General features: G+C 40.7%; 2 protein-coding genes across 2 annotated transcripts; both read right to left on the reverse strand.

The window, feature by feature from the left end:
• Positions 1-6674: 6674 nt before the first annotated feature.
• Positions 6675-9912, reverse strand: LOC148667322 (uncharacterized). Its single transcript, XM_088632526.1, has one exon. It carries the CDS (start codon positions 9836-9838, stop codon positions 8642-8644), a length of 1197 nt encoding a protein of 398 aa, XP_088488652.1. The 5' UTR covers positions 9839-9912; the 3' UTR covers positions 6675-8641.
• Positions 9913-10063: 151 nt separating this feature from the next.
• Positions 10064-21530, reverse strand: LOC148667323 (uncharacterized; the record flags this gene model as incomplete). The annotated part of the gene is made up of 2 exons (XM_088632932.1): positions 20877-21530; positions 10064-10548 (listed from the first exon to the last, which is right to left on the reverse strand). Coding segments are annotated over exons 1-2 (1128 nt in total), but the record flags the coding sequence as incomplete, so codon positions are not given.
• Positions 21531-23046: the final 1516 nt, after the last annotated feature.

Consider the following 23046-nt stretch of genomic DNA (forward strand, 5'->3'; position numbering starts at 1 on the left):
GCCACACTTGTTCCCAGTGGAACCAACCTGGAGCAGCAGAACAGAGGTTTTTGTTTCTTTAAGTTGTCTGCTGTTGTAAAACAAGTCATCCCTTAGGAATGAAAACTCTCCCTCTAGTCTGGTTGCTATCTTGTTTATTTGCCCTATATTCCCAGGGCAAAGCAGCTGAGTGATCGAAAGCTGAACTGCAAGGAGCTGAATTTCACACTGGGTTACAACAGACCCTGGTGGGAGAATGGGCAGGAGAGGGCCGGTTGTGCTCCTGAACTAGTCCCCTCCTCTCCTACTCTCGTATTTGCATCACAGTCTATAAACTCCAGCCCTATTGCTTTTCTTCCAGTTCATTTTTTTAAAACAGCTCAAAAATTATGTATACTCTTGTGAAATATCAAGAAAGCACTCTTATCTTTATTTCACGTACAGTATACAGCAGACTGCTTGACAAAAAAAATAAATAAAAGCGCTATTCCCGACAGTCTAGCACAGTAACCACAACTCCAATAACTTTAACTAGAGGAAGAAACCCAGCTTCTGCTCAAAAGGAAAAAAAAAACATTGAAATCATAAATCTCCAACACTGGCTGGAGACTCTGTGTCCGTGCTCAGTGGTTATATAGGACAGGACTCAGCGCGCAGCAGGTGCGGCTCATTGCTCTACGCTCCCCGTGCGGAATGCACGTCTCCTCCTTCCAGACTCGTAACACTGCTGCATACATCCCTCTTAAATCCCAGAAACACAGAAACTCCGGGGTGTTTCTGTGAGTCAGTACTGGGTTTCTCTGTTCGAGGTTACAAGCAGAAACAAAAAAAGTGCTGAAAGCAGAAAGTTATTTCTGCTCGTAGGCATAAACGTGTAAAAACAGATTTTCTGATTCCTAAAACCCTAATAAAATCCATCTAAGTTTCCCTTTCGTTCCCAATGCACATAACTGAATATAAACCAGTCAAGTTCAGGTACTTTTCTGATGTACAGCTTCTGAATAGTTCTGGCGCGGCTGTTGTAACAAAGATACTTACGAACTTTTTTTTCATACGAGCTCTTGCCGTTTTTAAAATGAATATTTTTTTGAATTCGCTAAATCACACGAAACACCAGCATCACTTATCGTAAGCATCTGATCAATTACATTCCTGAATGTTAAACCCATTTAGCATTTATTTTTAACTTGTTTTATTTTTTTTAAATTACACACTTGTTAACTTAGTCCGGATCGCGGTCACCGAGGACCACTCTTGTCTCCCCAGATAACACTTTTTATTTTTAAGATAAACGCGAGATAAACAACGTTTGTTTGAAACCGCTCCACAAATTTTTTCACATGCACGTATTCTCAAATATCACCACAACAAAACCATAAAGTTTGTTTCCACTGACATGACACTATTATGCAATAAACCAATAAATTAATTAACTAGCAGAATCCCAATAAAAACACACGGCAACCCGTCAAGCACAGCATGTCAATATCATACATTTTTACCAACAAAACCGCAAAAGCAAAAACCAGCAAATATATATATATATCCCATTTTTACCTTATTCTGGAGCATGATATATATCCAAAATAACCCAGACTATTTTATCTCAAGAGCTAGAGACTAGTAAACGTTACTGATTACGTAGTAAATGTTTGAGGAACGAGTGCCAGAAATAAGGCGATTTGATTGGTAAAAACCGCTGTCATTCTTTGTATTTTCAGCCATTCAGAGCCCTTAGGAGGTGAAACTTCCTCTAGAAGCTTCAGGCTGCATTTTTAGCTGTCAATCATTGACTCAGAAGGGATAATCAATCAGTTTTTTATCAGTTTCTTATCAGTGCTCCTTTTTTTCACACCAGAAGGCAACTCTGAGGTTTTTTTTCATTGCATAACAGCAGATAAAGGCTCTCTAGCAGTGTCTTAAGGTTTTTATAGCAATTGCAATGGTTTTAATTCTTATTATTTTCAATATTTTTATGATTTTTTTTTATTATAGGCGTGAAATTTCATTCCAGGTCCAGTCTTCACAAAACATGATGTAGAATTTTTTCTAATTGATCAATTTGTCCCAAATTTTTATCCAAGCTAGTAGCCACCTAGAACAAGGTTTTCAAATCATTCCCAGGCCCTTGACATGCATATAGTTGAAAAATCTGACCTCTGAAGACCAAAAAAAAAATGTTCGCCAGCTGTTTATTTGGGTTTTATTCATGTTTGTCTGCTAAGTGGACACATTAAGAAATATAAGAAACTTAAAGCCAAGGGGGTTAGCTTCAATTTTAAGACCTGAACCAGGCTCCTGCTATGTTCTGCTGCAGAGATATAACAAATGTTTAAGGGGGGGAAATTCCAGGCGGACATTGGCTAAATATGTCACTGGTACTAACAGGTTAACAATGACATCAGAGATTGGAAGCAAGGTTGTTTTCCATTAAAGGTTCAAGGAAACCTATATATCTTTGCTAAAAATATTTCAGAATCACAGTGAAATCTAGTCTGATTGCTGCACAGATCTGCAGTCTGCAATTAGAATACTGTTTGTGCGTTGTATAAAATATGCTGTTCAAACTTTTCCAAAACAGGAGAGGTTTCGAAATGCGTCTTCCTGTAAAAATAAAATATCTACACAAGCACTATAAGCAGAATCTTGAGCCTGTTCTGCAGAAGAATTGTATTCAGAGGGCCAAAGAAGTGAATATTGCACCAAGTGAGAGGAAGCATCTCTGAAAAAGGAGGTTGAAGCGTCATAGCACCACAGAGTCAGACTATGAGTGCTGAAAAGCCGCTATGAATGGTAACTGGTAATTGGCTGGATTAAAGCTCCAGTCTCTTCATGGGCGTGAGCTGGAATCCCACTGCTGCCCCAAATCTCCTTGTTAAGAATCACGGTATTGTTTTTGTTGCTTTCATGCGATTTATTAAACTTTCAGTAGAATTAATTTAAACAATCATATAATAATTATATTTGTTTTATTCCCTCATTACAATTTGTACACACAGATTTATTTTCTTTTATTTTAAAAACGTGATAGCCTTGATGGGAAATAACATGGAGTGTGGTGTCCAAGCAGTAAGATGTTGCTCTTGTAAAGTGAAGAGTGCGGGTTTGAACCCTCTCCTTGCCTGTTGTGTTTACTATGACATTCCTTTATCTAAGTCGTCGATTGTCTTGTAATGTAGAAATCTCTGTAATAAGAGGAAAAGAATTATCGGTAGTGGTAAATAATCCTTCTGTTGTTCTAGCATAATCTGCCCTGATTTTGAGTTGACAAAGCAACGGGTGCATTCAAAACACCAACCTCTGTCGCTTGTCAGGATGGCTGGGTGGTCTTAGGTGCCAGCCACAAGGACTCTTGTCTTTTCATGTTGCTTATGTGCTCTGGTCTTTGAGCGGAGGCGTCGGTCACTCCCAATAGCTAAGCTTTTCCTGTCTAGCATTATTCCAGTACCCACTGACAATCACAATAAGAGGAAAATGGAGAAATTGCTTAGCAAGAACATAATGGACAGAAAAATGCTTCCCAAAAACTCTGTCTTTCGCAGAAAGGAAAAATTAGACAGCCTTCGATTTCTGCCTTAAGAACTATTTGGGCTTTCTGTAATTGAGAAAAGATGTTCGGTAAGATGGGCATTAAAATGTGAAAGACTGAATTATAAAAGCAGCAGCAGAAAGGTGCAGCACAAAGCAATTTTTGAGTGTTCTACATTGTTAAAATTCACAGGTTTTTATGCTGCTTGGATTTCTACGAAGTCTACGAAGTGACAACTGTTTCATTTTCTATTCACCCACTCGTTCAAACTTCAGAACCGAATAAGATTTCGTGTGTGACAGCATTCCCCTGCAAATACTGTTTCCATGATGTATTGGGCGAACCCGAATGAAATATTTTAGTGCTGGCTCAAATACGAGGAATTTCATGAAGACCTTTTTAAACTTGGTGTGCTTTCGTTTCGTTTGTTTGCTCCTATACTACAGCAGTAATATTAATATAGGTGTATGATCATGGTAGGCTGACAGCAGGAACATGTGGCCCAAAAGCAGTGATAATATCAGAGATAATATCAGAGATGTCTGCAGTGTGTTGGTTTGTGAGCAACGATAAAATAACTTGACGTGGAAGCAGGTGTGCCTGCATTAATACAGCTCCATCGAGCGGAAAAAGTAATACAAGAACCAACTTAAATTCAACATTAAGTTTCTGCAGCTGATAACGGAGACTGCTCCAGGTGATGATCAAACTCACAACCTCTCCAGTACACTGCTGTATAAGCGCCGCACACTGACCAATTGCCCTACACCGCGGTGAAGTTAGCTTGAAGTTCGAAAACGATTTTGGCATGCCAGTAACATTTTCACGAAACATCTTACAGTTACGAAAACACTTAGTGTATAAAATACACTGTGAATGTTTTCACAGCCATTTACACCATTTTTTTAACCAAACACAAATATTCTTATGTCCATATCCTCGTAAGGAAATTTCATGAGGCTGGTGGTAAATATCCTGTCCAGGAATATCGGGGCTGTAGCGGGTCAGATCTATAGATATAGTGAAGATGTTAGTGGAGATGGTGTGTCTGGTCTATGTGTAAGAGATGTGCAGGAAGAATAATCTGTGATCTGGGAAGAAGAGAACCCCTTCGGAAGAGCGCTGCTCCTCACAGGAGAGAATAAAAAAAAAATTCAGGGATGCGGATTTTTCTCCTTGGGGGAATTAAAATCACTCAGCAGGAGTGACCTTGTGGCACAATGGTAACGTCTCTGACTCCCCTTCAGAAGGTTGTATGTTCAAATCCTGTCAAAGTCACCTGATGTGTTTTCTGGTTCTGTTGGTGCTGAACCAGGAAAATACACCAGGCCGTTGAGTTTTATCTGTACACCACATAGGTAATCTGAACTAAATAACAGAGCAGTACAGAACATGCAGTCAGGAGCGAATCATCTTGAACATGACAAGAGAAAAGGCACACTGCACATCCGTGAAACACCACGTCCGACTTTAGAGACAGTTACATAACAGAATGGAAGTTTCAGACCCCTTTTTTATCACAGGTTCAAGGAAACCTGAAAGTTAGGGAGTTTTGGGTCACTTTTGTATTAAAAAGTGTCTGAAGCCTGTAAATATAATTTGCCCTTTTTTAATTGTGGATGAAATCCACTCCCATGTACCAGGACCTTACAGTATATTGATGTTAATTAAAATGACTAACCCTATTGGACATAAGCTGGTGCTATTTGTAATGATTGCTATTTCATGTTGGAGAGAAAGGAAACCAGACCCATCGTTTGCTTTCAAGTGCTGTTCATTTATATAATGGACAAGTTTCCAGCTCATTTCCTTAGTCTTGTTTACCTTGAATTTAAGCCACGAACCAGGATTCTACTTTATAAACTTCCAGGGATATTACAAAAGGTTTGATGGGGCATCAATCATTCCAGGTGGAAAATGACTCAAGGACTTTTTTTTCTCGAGGGATCATATTAAACATTTCATTTGGATCAAGAAGTGGATCAGGGACACACAAAACAAACAGTTTAATTCCATCTTTATTAGAAACTGCAACACAGCTACTGCATGTAAAGCCTTCAGTATGAGATTGTGAGAGTTCAGTTATCCCGGGGAGAACTGAAATTTAATAAATTGACATTTAAATAGAGTGTAAATCTTCAAACTATTCTATCACTTCAGAATATTTATAAGAGTCTACCTGGAGGGGGGTTTAAACCCACATTAACATTTGTCCATTGGATTTAAAGTCCAACACCTTAACCACTTGGCCATTCAGATTTGATTCAAACAATTAAAAAAATTAAACCAGCGCCCTGTCACAGAAACGTACCCCGGTCTCCCGCGCAACAAACGGGGGTACTCAGCACTGTACGAACTAAATTTGCTCATTTCCAAAGACGGTTTCGCCTGCTCTCATCTTTTTAAAGACTGTCATTAACACTCAAGGAGTAATTCATTTGAGTTTGAAGTCTGTCTCTGTTGCTTCGGCTCTTGATGAAGAAAAGCTGTACGTGGGAGACTCCTCTGAAGAAGTTTAACGTCATCCTGCAAGGGAGAAGACCCATCATTCACCGAGGCAACCACTAAGACACTTAACATTAAACACATGAAATGTGAGATGTGAAAATGTTTTCTACTTAGAAGTTCTGTCGTTTCTATTCTAACGAGAGAGGCTCTTTGTCGGAAGTGAGATTTGAACAAATGTCGCCAGGGGAAACTGCAACCTAAATGCAACGCCTTTTTATCTTTCATTTATCAATAATGCAATAAAGTATTTAAATGGTTTAAAAACAAAAAGAAAATAAGAAATTGACAATTACAAAACCAATCAAATCTGTATATAAAACATAGTTCAAGAAAAAAATAAGCTAATTAAGGCACAAGAAAACAAAATAAATATAACAACCCTAAACCACAAACATAAAATATATTCTGATCTTATCTTTCTCTATTAGGAGACACCCCCACCTCAGAGCCTGAAGTACAGGTCTTTTTCTCGCAGTTCCACAAAGATGTTATTTTTAAAGAAGATCCTGCGAAAGTCGGCCATCCGCCTCTCAGCCCTGCAGTAGGCCAGGCTGAGAGAGAAGCAGTCCTTCACCCTGGCGATGTACAGCCTGATAAGGTCTGGCTTCAGGCTATTGTACATCACCAGGTTCCCCCTCTCCCAGACAACTGCCCTCGCTAGGCTGTGGAGGTTGTTTGCTAAAATGGCATTAACCCCCTCCTCAGACCCGCGGTATCCAAAGAGGAACAGCTGTTTCCAGGGTACCCCGTCAAGAACAGCTCCTCGAACAGAGCGAAACAGGCCATCCAGCAGGTCTGTCAAATACACCCTCAAATCCTTCAATCCATCACAACTGACAAAGAGGTGCAGCAGCCCCTCCGTCCACTGCACGCACACCAGGCAGAAGAAGTCCTCCCCAGCATGGAAGCACTGCAGCACCATCTTGGGGAAAACACAGTTGTGACGGATGAAGAAGTCCAGCTGTTCGCATCTCTGGGGCAGGAAAGGCAGCCTCAGACGTGCCCAGATCCATGCCAGCTCGGATCTGGGCACGTCTCACCCACAGCTCCGGCCAAGCCGGGCCTGCTGCCCCGTCTTGTGGACAGAGCTTCTCCAGCCAACTGTCCGGGAGACCGAGTTTGAGCTGCTCGCAATCCTGATGGATCTTACTGTTTTTAATGTTTAATCTTGCTTATCCTTTAATGGCAAAATAAAGTGTTTTCATGTTCTAAAAAGTTCATACAATTTTTTTTTTACTTTGAAAAATGGACACTTTGTATTTATAGACTGAGAAAATACTGCAAAAAAGCAGTTAATATGTGAAAATGTGTTTGTTCCACTGAATGTGTAAATGGGTATGTCTCATTAGTTAATTAATGAAGATCTAGTAACTTCTAACATTATTTCTAATATAATATTATTTCCAGATAAACCAACTTCGGAGAGTAGGCGGCAGTGATGTCAGAGAAAGTGTGTTCACAGTCTTGTCAAGGTATTGCTTGTTGATTTTTAAAATGTTTTTACATTACATTTTTACTTTGATCAAGTTAACATATCCACAGAATTGAGCTTATAGATACCTATGTGTTAACCACTGAATGTGCAAGGTGTAAAACTGCAAAATTGTCTTTTAAAATATAAGGATTACAGTACTAAAATTCTAATATACGTCTATCGTTATACGTCTGTGATTAGATGTTCATTATACATAAATGGTTGGAGTTCTAGTATACGGATAAACTTAGAGGACTATTATACATATATGGTTGGAGTTCCGGTTAACTTTAGAGGACTATTATACATATATGGTTAGAGGTAGGATTCAGATCTCCAGCAGACACGGCTGTTGCCGTGTCCAATCGGCGCTCTGTGGCCCGGTGCAAGGCAGTGCTGGTTCGACCTTAGAGAAGGAGAAGGAGGGAGAGATTTCTGCTGCGGTGCGGTGCGCTGCTGATGCTCTCTGAAGACCGGCTAGTTAGTGTTGGCTGAAACTAGCAGTTTGCACACAGAAAAGTCACAATCTTTAGACAGGAAGAAGACCGGTTCGTTCCCGATGTAGCGCAATTTCTGAATACTGATATACAGCTGTCCACAGTTCCGACTGTAGTTCACTCGTTGATCAGGTGAGCGTTCGCGGTGGGTTCACGAGGCTTGCTGCTGGGCTAACCTTGGGTGGATCCTTTGGTTACACGCTGGCAACCTCCGTTCTCAACTCTTAGAACAAGGAAAAGTCCTGGCACTGGGACACACTGGCAGTTACGTGACTGTCTGAGCTGAGGATGTCCAGGAGGACCTGGAGTTTTACCTGGAGAACTACGGTCGCTCAATGGTTGCCTACATTTATTGGTGCCCCGTGTGAGGATGAGTAGCCATGAACTCTGACCTTGGGGTTGTAAACCACTTGGGATGAGACTCTCCCTTGGAATCTCCCAGACAGTGAGGCACCAGAGATGACCATTCATTAGGGTGGCTGATGTGTCTCAGCTTTGGGAGTTGTTCCTTATCAGGACACTATCAGCTACAAAAACACCTTAAATGTGAACCAAATGGAATGACCTCTCTGTATCAAGCACCACTGGAGGTGAGGGAGAGAGACTGGCAAGCGAGCAGCAAACTTAATTCCTGTATTTTAATAAACCTTGCCGTTACAATGGTCTCTCTCCTGTGTGAATGCGCTGGTGGGTTATTAAGCTACTTTGACTAAAACTCTTCCCACACTGACTGCAGCTGAATGGTCTCTCTCCCGTGTGAATCCGCTGGTGTGATTGTAAGTGGTTTTTCCGACTAAAGCTCTTCCCACACTGACTGCAGATGAACGGTCTCTCTCCTGTGTGATTGCGCTGGTGGGATATTAAGCTACTTGACTGACTAAAACTCTTCCCACACAGACTGCAGCTGAATGGTCTCTCTCCCGTGTGAATCCGCTGGTGTGATTGTAAGTGGTTTTTCCGACTAAAGCTCTTCCCACACTGACTGCAGCTGAACGGTCTCTCTCCTGTGTGAATGCGCAGGTGGGTTTTTAAGTGACTTGACTTACTAAAACTCTTCCCACACTGACTGCAGCTGAATGGTCTCTCTCCTGTGTGAATGTGCTGGTGGGTTTTTAAGTCACCTGACCGACTAAAACTCTTCCCACACTGACTGCAGCTGAAAGGTCTCTCTCCTGTGTGAATGTGCTGGTGGGTTTTTAAGTCACCTGACCGACTAAAACTTGTCCCACACTGACTGCAGCTGAATGGCCTCTCTCCTGTGTGAATGCGGTGATGTCGTTTTAAGATGTGTGACTGACTAAAACTCTTTCCACACTGACTACAGCTGAAAGGTCTCTCTCCTGTGTGAATGCGCTGATGCCTTGTTAAGTGACTTGACTTACTAAAACTCTTCCCACACTGACTGCAGCTAAAAGGTCTCTCTCCTGTGTGAATGCGCTGGTGTAATTGTAAGTGGCTTTTTACACTAAAACTCTTCCCACACTGACTGCAGCTGAATGGTCTCTCTCCTGTGTGAATGCGGTGATGTCGTTTTAAGATGCGTGATTGACTAAAACTCTTCCCACACTGACTGCAGCTGAAAGGTCTCTCTCCTGTGTGAAGGTGCTGGTAGGGTTTTGAAATGCTAGAATGACAGAAACCCTGCTCCTCCCTGTGCCATAATGACAGTTTGTCCACTCCATCTGAGCAAGGCCTTGAGTGATTCTTCCTCATCCTCTGATCGTGCTGGGGTCTCTTATTCTGCAAATGCTCCATGGAATGGTCTTGCTCTGTGTGCTGAAACTGAGATTTGTTTTCTTCATTACATCCCTCAGTGTGCTGCTCAGCAGTGTGAATCATCTGGGACTCCATCTCCAGCTCTCTGAGACTTAAACCATCCAGTTCATTCAGTTGTTCCTCTCTTTGCCCAAGAACAGACACACTCTCCAGTTCATTAAAATGTTCAACGATTTTTTCAGTAACCAGATTATTAAACCCGTGTGTAAAGTCATCAGATGCTAAGGGATCATATGATTGTTTGAGACTCTGCAATGACAGTCTCTCCACTTGAACAGAACAAGGCCTAATTATTATCAAGCCCTGTAGGAGCTGCTGTTGCTCCTCCCTGTACTGACTCTTCTCTCGGTGCTGTATCTCAACACTGTTCTCTTCACCAGGTACATCAGTCTGCTGCTCTGCACAGTCAATCAACTGGGGCTCCATGTCCTGCTCTGTAAGATTAAAGACACCCAGTTCTTCACTGTGCTCTTGTACAGAGACACAGCCCAGTTCATTACAACCTTGTGTAATATTGTTCAAGTCCAGATTATTCATCTCTGTAAAATCATCACATACTAAGAGCCCAGGAGTCTCACTCTCAGGGTCTGTCTTCATCGTGGGCACAGAGTCCAGATCCTTGACACTCTGTCTGCTCTTGGTGTGCTGCTCCCTGAGTTTCTCTTTCTCTTGTGCTGCAATGAGCACTGTCTCCTGCATCAGACTGGAGCCCCACTCCTCCTCACTGTGCTGCTGTTCAAGAGGAGCCCTTTCCCCAGCTTCAGAGAGAGTACTGGCCTCTGAGCCTGTAAACACAGGACAAGAAAACAAGACCTTTATAATAATAATAAAAAAACTATTTTATATAGCACCTTTAAAGGTGGCTTCTCAAAGCGTTTTATAGAATGACAACAACAAAAAATACACAATTTAAGCACGATGAGAATACACAGTTAGAGAAGATGGTAGATGGTGGTACTAAGTACAGTAGGAGCAGAGGGGTAAAGAACAGTTAAATAAAGGCTCTTCTGAAGAAGAAGGTTTTGAGTCTGGATTTGAAGGAGTTTAGAGAAGGTGACTCGCCGATATCCTTAGGGAGAGAGTTTCACAGCTTGGGGGGATAACAGGTGAAGGCCATGTCACCTATACAATGTAGACGGGCTTGGGGGACAGTAAGGAGAGCAGAATTAGAAGAGCGAAGGTTGTGAGGTGGGGAGTAGGGTGATAACTCAGACAGGTACCGAGCCATGGAGAGCCTTATAGGTGAGCAGGAGGACTGTTATGTCGACAGGAAACTTGACAGGAAGCCAGTGCAAGGACTCCAGGATAAGAGTAATGTGAACACTTGCACTAGACCTGGTTAGGATTCTGGCTGCCGAATTGTGGACATACTGGAGTTTCTTCAATGGTGATTTAGAAACCCCAGAGAGTAGAGGGTTACAATAGTCAATTCAAGATTAGACAACACTTTTCAGCCACAGTTAGTGATAACATAGGGCGTAGTCGAGGAATATTTCTGAAGTGAATGAAAATGTTTTGACAACATTCTACACATGTGGGTCGAACGTCAAATATCATCCCCAAGTTTTTCAGTTTAGACTGAAGCTCAAGTACAAGACCATCTACAGATAGGGTTTCTTACGGGTTTTATAAAGTTGATGGGTGGTGCCAATAAGCATGGTTTCAGTCTTGTCACAGTTAACATGAAGGACATTTTGAGTCATCCAAGTTCTTATGTCAGAGATGCAATTAGAATAGAGACAGCCACATCAGCATAAGGTTTGGTATGTATGTATATATGAGTATCATAAGCATAGTAATGATAGCTGAGGCCATGTGATCTAAAAAAATGCTTCAAGCTAAAGCTGTAAGCTTTAAGCTACACAAACACACGTCTAGTATACTCGCAATCAATTTGGGTTGTTTAAGCATAGAGGAATAAGAGGGTTTAAGGGGGTTTCTAATATTATGTGATTTTAGATATACAAGCTTTGTCAGAAACCTAACTACCATGTAAAAAGTAAGACTACAGAAATAATAATAATATACATTTACATTAACACTGCACTGGGAAAGAGAGGGGTTCATGCAGACACATTGACTGGACACTCCAGTACATTAACACTGCACTGAGAGAGAGAGGTAAATACAGACACACTGACTGGACACTCCGGTACATTAACACTGCACTGAACGAGAGAGAGGGGTTAATACAGACACACAGACTGGACACTGCAGTACATGAACACTGCAATGAAAGAGAGAGGGGGGTTAATACAGACACACCGACTGGACACTCCAGTACATTAACACTGCACTGAGAGAGAAAGGTTCATACAGACACACCGACTGGACACTGCAGTACATTAACACTGCACTGAACGAGAGAGAGGGGTTAATACAGACACACTGACTGGACACTCCAGTACATGAACACTGCACTGAGAGAGAGAGGGGTTCATACAGACACACTGACTGGACACTCCAGTACATGAACACTGCACTGAGAGAGAGGGGGTTCATACAGACACACTGACCAAACGCTACAGTACATTAACACTGCACTGAGAGAGTGGGGTTAATTGGCTCCGTGAAGTTGGCCCCTCTACAAACAGCACAAATGATTAAACTCACCTCATTCGTTAGTGTTACGTTTGTGGCGTTAAAAGTAGCATTTGTGCTGCTTTCAATTCCGAGATATAGAGCCTTGTTTTTTCGGGGTCATGACATCTCTCAGCCCCCCTACAAGATCGTAGCGGAACCAGACTGGTCTCATTCGTTAGTGCTGCTTTTGTGCCGGTTTGTGCCATTGAAAGTAACTTCCCAGCTACTTTCGTTCCTTAGATATAACATCTTCTTTTTCAGGGGGTGACGTCACTCAGCCCCCCTACAACGTTGTAGGGGAACCAGACCGGTCTCAATCGTTAGTGCTGTGTTTGTGCCGTTGAAAGTAGCGTTTGTGCTGCTTTCATTCCCGAGATATAGCGCCTTGTTTTTCTGATGATCACGTGACCATGCACGGTGACTTGGACCTCAAGTAACCCCGTCTGCCAAGTTCAAGCACTCTGTTACCAGCGCGAGAGTAACAATTCTGCAACTTCGTTCCTCTGTTTGCCCAGGTACGGGGGGCGGTGGTGGATTTTACATTTAATATCATTATCTTCTATGCGTTTGTGTGAACAAGAAAATATAATTTGTCTCCAATATCATACCCCAATTAGAAGAGTTGCGGGTGTAGACTTAAAAAGCAAACATTAGCAAAATTGTATATTCTTACAAAGAGGCTTTAACAAACAAGTCTTAATACCTCATAGCGGTGACCTTTTTTAAAAATCTGAAGAAGTAATCAGTTTCGCATTGTCTCCTTCTTAGATAAACAGGCATCAAGGGACGTGTGAAAATTCAACCTGTCTGTCGAGCCACGTATTTAAAAAGACTTGAATTTGCAACTTTCTGAACCATTGTTGCTCTTTTTTATGCAAAGCCAAAGTGAAAAGGAACCAGGATTTCAGGACCTTTTTTTTAAAGGGGCACTATGTACAAAGTTTACACAGTTCATAACACAACCGAGAAACAAGAGTCTATCATCTCACACATGAACACCGTGGCAATATTGGAAAATAGTTTTATTTTCACAGAACAGAAGTAAACATATATCTAGGTTCTCTGAAAATTGGCATTATCCATGTGTTTGTATTTACAGGGGTCTTATGCGCAAACATGAAACGATTAGCTCACAGTTCTTTTATCTGTGTTTCTGGTCAGTCCTTGGTATAGAATACAGCATGAGGGCACACCTTGACCTCTGAATACACAGATATGACTACAAGGACGTTTACAGGTACCAACACACTCAGTACTTAAATTACTGGATGTGATGAAAACAATGAATGCAATTTGTTTTCCGACTCTGTCTGGTCGGGTGGGGGTGGATGTTTTACATTTTAATATAGTGCCTTCTTTTTCTGGCCGTGACGTCACTCTGTGCCGTCGGCACCATACAAAACCGCAAGTTCACGACCACCAGATCTTTCAATTGTGATCTCTTGATCAGCTGACCCCAGCCTTTGCAGTTGATGTTTGATTTATCTGCATCTCTGGCGAAGACCTCTTCTTCCAAATCGTAAGTTACTTTACAAACTAGAAATGCTATACTGTAATTATGATGCTACGTTGACGTTCATGAATTTATTTTAAAGTAAAGATATTTGAGAAACTTGTTTTATTTCGTGGGGAATACTACAAAAATTAGTAAGCTGCATTTGCCGTTATCATGATATTTCTACACATGCAAGTGAAACTTGAAAGGATTTGTCACACTTCTGAATTTAAATTATAATGTTTTATTTCTGTAAGTGTTACAAGGAGAACTGAACCCCAAAAAATCTCTGACATGTTAGAAATTGCTGATGTGAAAGCAGAAATGATTAAGTGGTGAATGCAATGCTTTAAAAACATATCATAAATGAAAGAAGTGGTGATGGGCCTTGGTATTGCAGTTAACGTGAGTAGGCAGGTCTACAAAATATTAATTTATCAATTTCTATCTACATATACAGAGACTTTTTGATGTGCACTTAAACTGTAATCCATAACAATGTAAAAAACTTAGTTATTTTCATTTACGCGGTGGAGGGAAGTCCCCATTACCTGTAGAGCGCGTTCACTGGGGTTTCCAGAGAAGCACTATGTAACTGAAAGGATATTATTATAAATCACGTAAAAATTGGGAAGAAGCACAGTTTAAGCTAGGTTTGGTGAAATTCATTTTTTGTTACATTTTTGAGTGTTAATCGGACTTCTCTATACTTTGCATTAAACATTTCCTATAATACCCGGGCCATGGGTCTAGCTAGGGATTCGGCCATCACATGAACACTAAGATTAAAGGGTGACATCATGGAGCTAACAAAAGAGAAGTGTAAAGCTCGCCACGATTTGTTGTTTGAGACTTCAGTTCCAAGCAATATACAGTGTTTTGCATTCATCCTTATTTCTTTCTGGGGATTTAAACTACTCATCAATTGCTTGATTTTTTTTAAACCTTGAGCGGTCAGATTCCACGTACTGCACTACATATTTGTGATTTTTGATTGTTAATTCTTAATTGTGTATGAAAAGTAGATATCAGACCTACTGCATGCAGTAGCTTATTAAGGACCTGTTGACTTTCTATTGTTCCATTACCTGTAGAGGAGGAGAGGGGTTTATAATGTACATTGAAGTACCTGCCTCTTTGAAGTTCTGAGCATCTTTGGGAATGTTTGCACGGTTTACGTTGTTTGTATCATGTCCCAGAAGCAGCAGGCACGAAACTGGTGATTCCACTATTGTAGTAAATGTAATAGAGTTAACCATTTGACAATAGATTAAGGTCTGCCTTCACAGAGCATAGAACAGGATAAAATTAGTTTTGTGAGCTTTATTAAGTTATACCCTCACATAACAGAGTATATTAAGGAAGTACAGAGTTGGTATAAAATTGCATCATTTGGTGTGTTACACTGTTACCACACTTAAGAGACCAAGGAAATGTACTGGATTAAAGCTCTGCATTGTTCATTGTTATTCTGACATTGTTAAACATTTTACACATTGTTTGGTTACGAAAGTCGATGTGAGGACAGGATTTGTTTTTTTGTATTTTAAACAATGTATGTTGTTGCACCAAAGTACTCATTCTACATATTTGCCCTTCATTCCAGGATTCATCACCTACGGGCACTGTTAGGAGGGTAGGAACTTAACAGTACTAACATTCAGGCTGTGCTGCCAGACATAACCTGACAAAAGAATATACCCAAGTGCTGCAGGACTGCAAAGGTAACAAAGAATAAATGTATACATGCATAACAGATAAAATCACACTTAAAACCTCACACACAAAAAAATAGCAGAAGGATACGATGCTTTTCCTTCTGATGAAGTTCTAGAAAAAATAGGTGTAGCTGGGGACGAAGAGCCAAGTTGTACCCTTGATGCATGCCCGACAGCATTGGAAGACTGGGTAACAGAAATCTGTGAAGAATACAGGTTGCTTGCTGTGGACAGTGGTGATAGACATAACCTGCATTTCCTACCGGAGATTGTTCCTCATCTCACGAGGCTTGCTTGCTATCTCCCACTCTGGATAGGCTTAATGGTTCCACTTTTCAAAAGTGTGAACATTACTGCAAGTTCAGCCAATGAGGAGGCGGATTTCAAAAACCTAATACAATCAGTGCTGAAGCATGACACTGCCAATGCGAGATGACAGGTTCCTTATGAAGCACCTAGCACACATAGGAGGTATGAGAATATCAATGGGTGTTCATAGTGTTTCCCAGCAGTGTGAGAGGGCCGTTGTCAGTGCTACCACCTGTGAGGCAGAGACATCCAGCACTACCTAAAAAACGGAAACCATCTTTTTATCTTGTGCCTTGTTCTGAGTGGTTACAACATAGATTGTTCGGTTCCTGTGAAAAAGGCTGTAGTGGCTCTGATGAGGAACTGAAGCAGCAGAGACCTGCCCCCAGTAAAGGTGAGTGGAGACACTGTGAGTGTACTGAACACTAGTGCCTTTGATGTCAGTGCCTATGCAGGGCCTATTGCGATAGCAGGTCTTATAGCAGCTATGTTAATCAGGCTGTAGATAGCATCTACAACTGGTGAAACATTTGGCACAGAAAGGTGTGCACAAAGATGTTTATGTTCTAAGAGCTAAAATTTTGAGGGACATCTTTGGTGCAATTAAAACAGAGTCAGAGCTACAATAAGTGAGAGCTGAATGTAATATTTCAGAAATCATAGCAAAAGTGTTGTTAACACTTGTTCAAATTACAGATGTGCAGAACACCCTGATAGAAATGCAAGTTTGTGACCCAGCTTTATCAGAACACATGTTGTGTAATGGTACTGTAGAGCACCGCTTGTCAACTGGGCAACATCCTGTCATTGACTGTGATGTGGGAGATTGGCTGAGTCGTGAAGAAAACACTGTCCAGTCTCAAAATATCTTTGAGAGTCAACTTTCAGATTTTCCACATAACCTGGAATTAAATGGGACCTTCAAATTAAGAGGTGTCACTGCATTCTGCCCACCTGTCCTGGGTCATTACATTGCATATTGCAAAAGACACGACTTCACCTGGGAGAAATCTGGCGATCTAACAAAGGCAGTCATATCTGTGTCTTCAGAGCTCAAGGTGTGCACTCATGCTGTTTTCTACACCAAGGACTGACCAAAAATACAGATAAAAGGACTGAGCTAATCGTTTCATGTTTGTGCATAAGACCCCTGTAAATACAAACACGTGGATAATGCCAGTTTTTCCAAAGAACCTAGATATATGTTCACTTCTGTTCTGTGAAAATAAAAACAATTTCCAGTATTGCCACGGTGTTCATGTGTGAGATGATAGACTCTTGTTTCTTGGTTGTGTTATGAACTGTGTAAACTTTGTACATAGTGCCCCTTTAAAAAAAAAGTCCTGAAGTCCTGGTTCCTTTTCACTTTGGCTTTGCATAAAAGAGAGCAACAATGGTTCAGAATGTTGCAAATTCAAGTCTTTTTAAATACGTGGCTCGACAGACAGGTCGAATCTTCACATGTCCCTTGATGCCTGTTTATTTAAGAAGGAGACAATGCGAAACTGATTACTTCTTATGATTTTTAAAAAAGGTCACCGCTACGAGGTATTAAGATGTGTTCGTTAAAGCCTCTTTGTAAGAACATACAATTGTTTGCTAATGTCACTTTTTAAGGCTACACTTGAAACTCTTCTAATTCGGGTATGATATTGGAGACAAATTTAATTTTCCTGTTCACACAAACACATAGAAGATAATGATATTAAATGCAAAATCCACCACCGCCCCCCGTACCTGGGCAAACAGAGGAACAAAGTTATAGAATTGTTACTCTCGCGCTGGTAACAGAGTGCTTTAACTCAGTTGACGGATTTACTCGAGATCAAAGTCACTGTGCATGGTCACGTGATCAATGGAAAAACAAGGCGCTATATCTCGGGAACGAAAGCAGCACAAACGCTACTTTCAACGGCACAAACCGGCACTATCCCAGCACTAATGAATGAGACCGGTCCGGTCCTCCTAAGACGTTGTAGGGGGGCTGAGTGACGTCACAACCCCCCAAAAAGAAGGCGCTATATCTCGTGAAAGAAAGTAGCAGGGAAGTTACTTTCAACGGCACAAACACAGCACTAACGATTGAGACCGTTCCGGTTCCCCAAAGACGTTGAAGGGGGCTGAGTGACATCACGACTCCGAAAAAACAAGGCGCTATATCTTGGGAACGAAAGCAGCACAGAAGTTACGTTCAATGGCACAAACATAGCACTAACGAATCACGTGGGTTTCATTGTTTGTGCTGTCTGTAGGAGGGGCAACTTCACGGAGCATACTATTTGAATGCAGAATCTCTTCCTGCGTGTTTAAGTGTTTAGAGAAAATTCCCACGACACTACTAAAAACTTTGCCCCTCTACTGAGCATATACTATATTTTCCTGATATAGGAAACAGAGCAAATAAAAGTATCACCATTTAATTACATGCAATACCAGATGCAATCTCTTACCATCTGAAGAGCAAGAGTTCACATGAAAGTACATCAAAACCTGATAGTTTCAACAAAAAAGTGTCTCTTGTTGGACAAATATTCAGGAACCCGCTACAAATAATCATCTGGTACCAATTTTTCTATGTATATCACCATTCTCTGTTGTGTGTTAGACTTTCAGCGATACACAACCTTGAATTACAATGGAAAATGGTTTTATATATATATACTATGTACCAAGATCTCTCAGTAACAAAAACAAAACCACAATAATATTATAAGAAGAAGGAGACATGTTCTTCTGGTTCTGTGGCTGAACCATATATATACACACAAGAATATGCAAAAACTTTGTTTTAATCTGAAATTTTATATACAAAGATGTTAAAGTAACTACGTACAATAGATATTTATCATTAAAATCTTAAAATCATTCACCGATGATAACTTCTCAGTAATATGTATATTATATTGACATTTATATTGGTTACATATATATATCACAGCCTATTAAATATTCACTTTAAATTCATGAGCTCTTAAGCCCGTAGTGGTAGTGAGGACGAATCAGATGTTAAATCGAGGAAGGGAGACAGTAGATTGAGCCCCACCCCCCAGACAGACTGAGAAAGGGTTCATTGTCACACAGATGAGCACATTTGCAAGACAATGCGAGGCTCCGAACCGCAGCAGCCACAAATCCTGCTTCTGTGTCAATGTTAAGAGGGTTTATAAGACATTCAACACACATTTCTTGATTCATGGCGTAACGTGTCCTCCCTATTCACTAACATTATAAGACCACGTCCCAATTTCCAAACTGTACCCTAAGCCCTTCCTCCAGGTCCACACCTCCATGACGCAGCGTAAGAACTGTGGACTTCAGTGCATGTGGACAGAATTTCTTAAATATGTTTTTGTTTTCCTTTCTCCATTCGCAGGCTGATGAAATTGAATCTCATCGCGTCTGTCCCCGAACCAAAAGGGAGTGACACGTTGTGTTCATTCGTCTTCAGCAGACTGAACTCCAAATGGGCGAAGTAAACAAAGGAAAACGTGGTGATACCGCCGTTTTTGTGTAACTAAATACATTTCAACTCGACTATCCCAGTACACAAATCACAGTCTGGGGAAAATAACTCATTCATTTGCTTTCTTTCAACACAAACTAGGCAGGACCTCAAAGCTTTGTACTACTGAATACGTCTACTATTAAATATTCCATCTACAAAATATACTGCAGGTAAACCAATATTATATTTATCAAAATGGGGTGACGAAATCAAATCTGTACATCAAAACCTAGAACACAAACAGGATGAATCTGAAAGTAACACATAATCTACAGATGTAAATAATATATACAGCATGAATACTTAAAGTAGTTCAGGTGGGGAGCTGCGTCAGCATGCGTAGGCTGCATAGGAACATGTAGAGCTTTATTCCTGTGCTGAAAAGAGAAAAAAAGAAACATTTCGGCTGTGGAAACCTTCTTCAACAGCTGAAATGTTGTTTCTTCTCTTTCCGGCAGGGAATAAACCTTTACTTGCTCCTGAACCGAAGGTAGTCCAATTTATGTAATTTTGTTTTACATAAAATACGCACGTATTAAAACCATAAAAAATAATATTTTAGTTTCCAATTGTGGGGGAAAAGCAAGCGCTGTCTTGACATTAGTGGTTCTATAATAATTAAGCCTGCTTTACTACACCAGCTACATTAGTTCATCATTGGGTATTCCTCAGACTATATTCAGAAGACGGCAAAACAGAGCACAAAGCAATAACTCATCGCAGCAATTAACAGGGTCTAGGAGGGGAAGCTGATAGAACAGAGTTGTAATCATTTTCTTAAGACTCTTTTGTGCTCAGCAGAGGATTGAAAAGGGCAGCAGAGGACAGTCGGGGATGTAATTTCACGAAAACATTTGTTCTGTCTAAATTGCCAGTATTTAACACACTGACTGGACACTCCAGTACATGAACACTGCACTGAGAGAGAGGGGGGTTAATACAGACACACTGACTGGACACTACAGTACATTAACACTGCACTGAGAGAGAGAGGGGTTTATACAGACACACTGACCGGACACTCCAGTACATTAACAGTGCACTGAGAGAGAGGGGTGTTCATACAGACACACTGGACACTCCAGTACATTAACACTGCACTGAGAGAGAGAGGGGTTCATACAGACACACTGGCTGACTGGACACTGCTTTAATGTACAATAAGGTACATTAACACTGCACAGAAGAGATAGTTACCGCCACGTCGATAAATAATCTGCCCACAAACATATTTCCAAGACTCCAAAGTCTCCTAAATTGCCTTTCACATGGAGAAAGTGTATCAATTGACGACATATTTCTGTCCACATTTAAAGAACAGCAATAACATTAATGAGAATATAACCAGACCACAACTAGTTAAGTTCGCAGAAAAGAACCCCTCGGCAACATCACAAACCTTTCCTACTTTGCTCTGCATCTCTCCACTACAGATTCAACAGTGAGGAAGTTAAAAACACCGTTTTTAAACACAGACATTACTACATAAGTCATCGCACTTACCCGACGGCTCCGTTTCTTCATTTGTTTCTGCAGTGATTTCACAGGGAGGCATGAGTCCAACATGATCCGTCTGTCTCTGATCTCCTCCTGCTCCCGACTCCTTCTCCCACAGCTGCAGTCGCACTTTAAAGGTCTCGTTTTCCTTCATTCGCGTTATTTCTGTCCCGAAACTGTCCTCCACACACTGTGTGATATTAATCACGGCCCGACTCACCAGGATCTGGGAGACGCTGCGGAGTTTGTCTTGAAACTCGTTCTCAGAGTCAGACATCCTGTTTCGGAAAACTTCTGAAACTTCATACACGAACGATTTGAGCAAAACCTCCACGAAACAGTGAAGCTCGTTTTCCTGCTTCATTTGCGCGATTTCGACCCCGAAACCGTTGTCGACAGACGTGATTTTAATCACGACCCGTCTCGCCAGAACCTGAGAGATCCGGCGGAGTTTTTCTTCAATCGACTTCTCGGAATCATCTGTCCGGTTTCGGAAAACTTCCGAAACTTCATGCACGATCGATTTAAGCACAGTCTCCACGAAAAAGTGCGCCTCAGTTTTCAGATTAAGCAACAGATTCTCCATTTTTTTCAGAGTCGATCTGGAAGACACAGACAAGTCCTGCAGCTGCCGCGGCTGCAAACACATGGGCTTGAACACAGAAAGCGAAATGTGGTCAAAGAGAGGATTTCCGGGTTATCAGATGAACTTCCTTAGTGACCGTTGCTATAAACCACAAAAATATTATTCGAATAATAAAAATCTGAAAAAAAAATAGTCCAGAATAGATGTTTGCGTTATATTATAGTGTAACGTATACGGTCGACATTTTTTTTTTTTATTAAATGTGTAAATAATTTACAAATACAACTAGAGGAGCAGAAACAGATACAAGAGAAAAAAAACACGAACAGAAAAAAAATTAACTGGCAGAGGTAACGAAGTAAATTATATTTTTTTACATGTATCAAATGTTTTCCTTGCTTAAGCATTTTTTTCATTTTTATAGAATTTAAATAATATTTCAACTCCATCTGAAAAGGACTAAAAAGGGGAGTATTATTGGACCGTTTTGATTTATGAATGTGAAATTTACTCAGAATGACTAATACATTTGCTATAAATAAATTCTTTTTTTAAAAAGTTCTCTTACACAGTACAATATCAAAGTCCTTAAACCTAAAAAAAATACCTTTAAATGCCTACAAAAAAACTCTGCAAGTCCGTCCAACTTCACAAACACACACCTTACAAGTAAATGTACCAAAGATTCCCTTTCAACCTGACAAAAAACGCACAAATCATCCTGCTCATGCTTAAATTTAGACAGTACTTATTTAACTGGATAAAACCTATGAACAATTTTAAATTATATCTTTTTAGCTTTATTTGTAATACAATATCCATCAGGAGTTATCCAAACTAACTTCCAATTTATATTTTCAAATGGTGCACTCCGAAAAGATCAACTTGACACGCACACCTTTCCTGTATAAAATAAAAATCATCTCTCATTTTTTTTTACAAAACAAATTGGTTTTCTTTTTCCAACATTTCGAATACCGTTAATTTAATAGAAACATCTACCTTAATTTCTTATTTATTCCACACGTCTGCAGTCACTGTTTACATGTCTGCATTGTTTACTTGTACGTTGTCTACTGTTTGTACAGTATATTGTCTTGATGTACTGTCTGTACTTTGTGTAAAGTATCTATATCTATGTTCTCGCAGTCTCCTTCCTCACCGCTCCTGCTCGCTCGACACTCAGTCTCTATGCCTGGGCTCGTTGAATCTCTGCCCAAGTCTTTTGGATCTTAATGACTATATGAACAAAAAATAATTTCACCTATAAGGCTCTGCATGGCTTGGCACCTCAGTACCTGTCTGAACTATTATCACCCTACTCCCCACCTTGCAACCTTCTCTCTTCTAATTCTGCTCTCCTAACTGTTCCCCAAGCCCATCTACATTGTGTGGGTGACAGGGCCTTCTCGTGTTATGCCCCCAAGCCCTGGAACTCTCTCCCCAAGGATATCACAGAGTCACCTTCTCTAAACTACTTCAAATCCAGACTCAAAACCCTCTTCTTTAGAAAAGCCTTTACTGAACTGGTTCCATTCTTCACCCCTCTGCTTTTCTTAGTACCACCATCCACGGTCTCCTCTATATATT

This window comes from Lepisosteus platostomus, chromosome 5 (assembly GCF_059453375.1).
Source record: "Lepisosteus platostomus isolate fLepPlt1 chromosome 5, fLepPlt1.hap1, whole genome shotgun sequence".
NCBI lineage: Eukaryota > Metazoa > Chordata > Actinopteri > Semionotiformes > Lepisosteidae > Lepisosteus > Lepisosteus platostomus.

Bases quoted from the DNA above. Each gene is read 5' to 3' on its own strand.
- LOC148667322 (XM_088632526.1), bottom strand. From the start codon at position 9,838: ATGGAGTCCCAGATGATTCACACTGCTGAGCAGCACACTGAGGGATGT.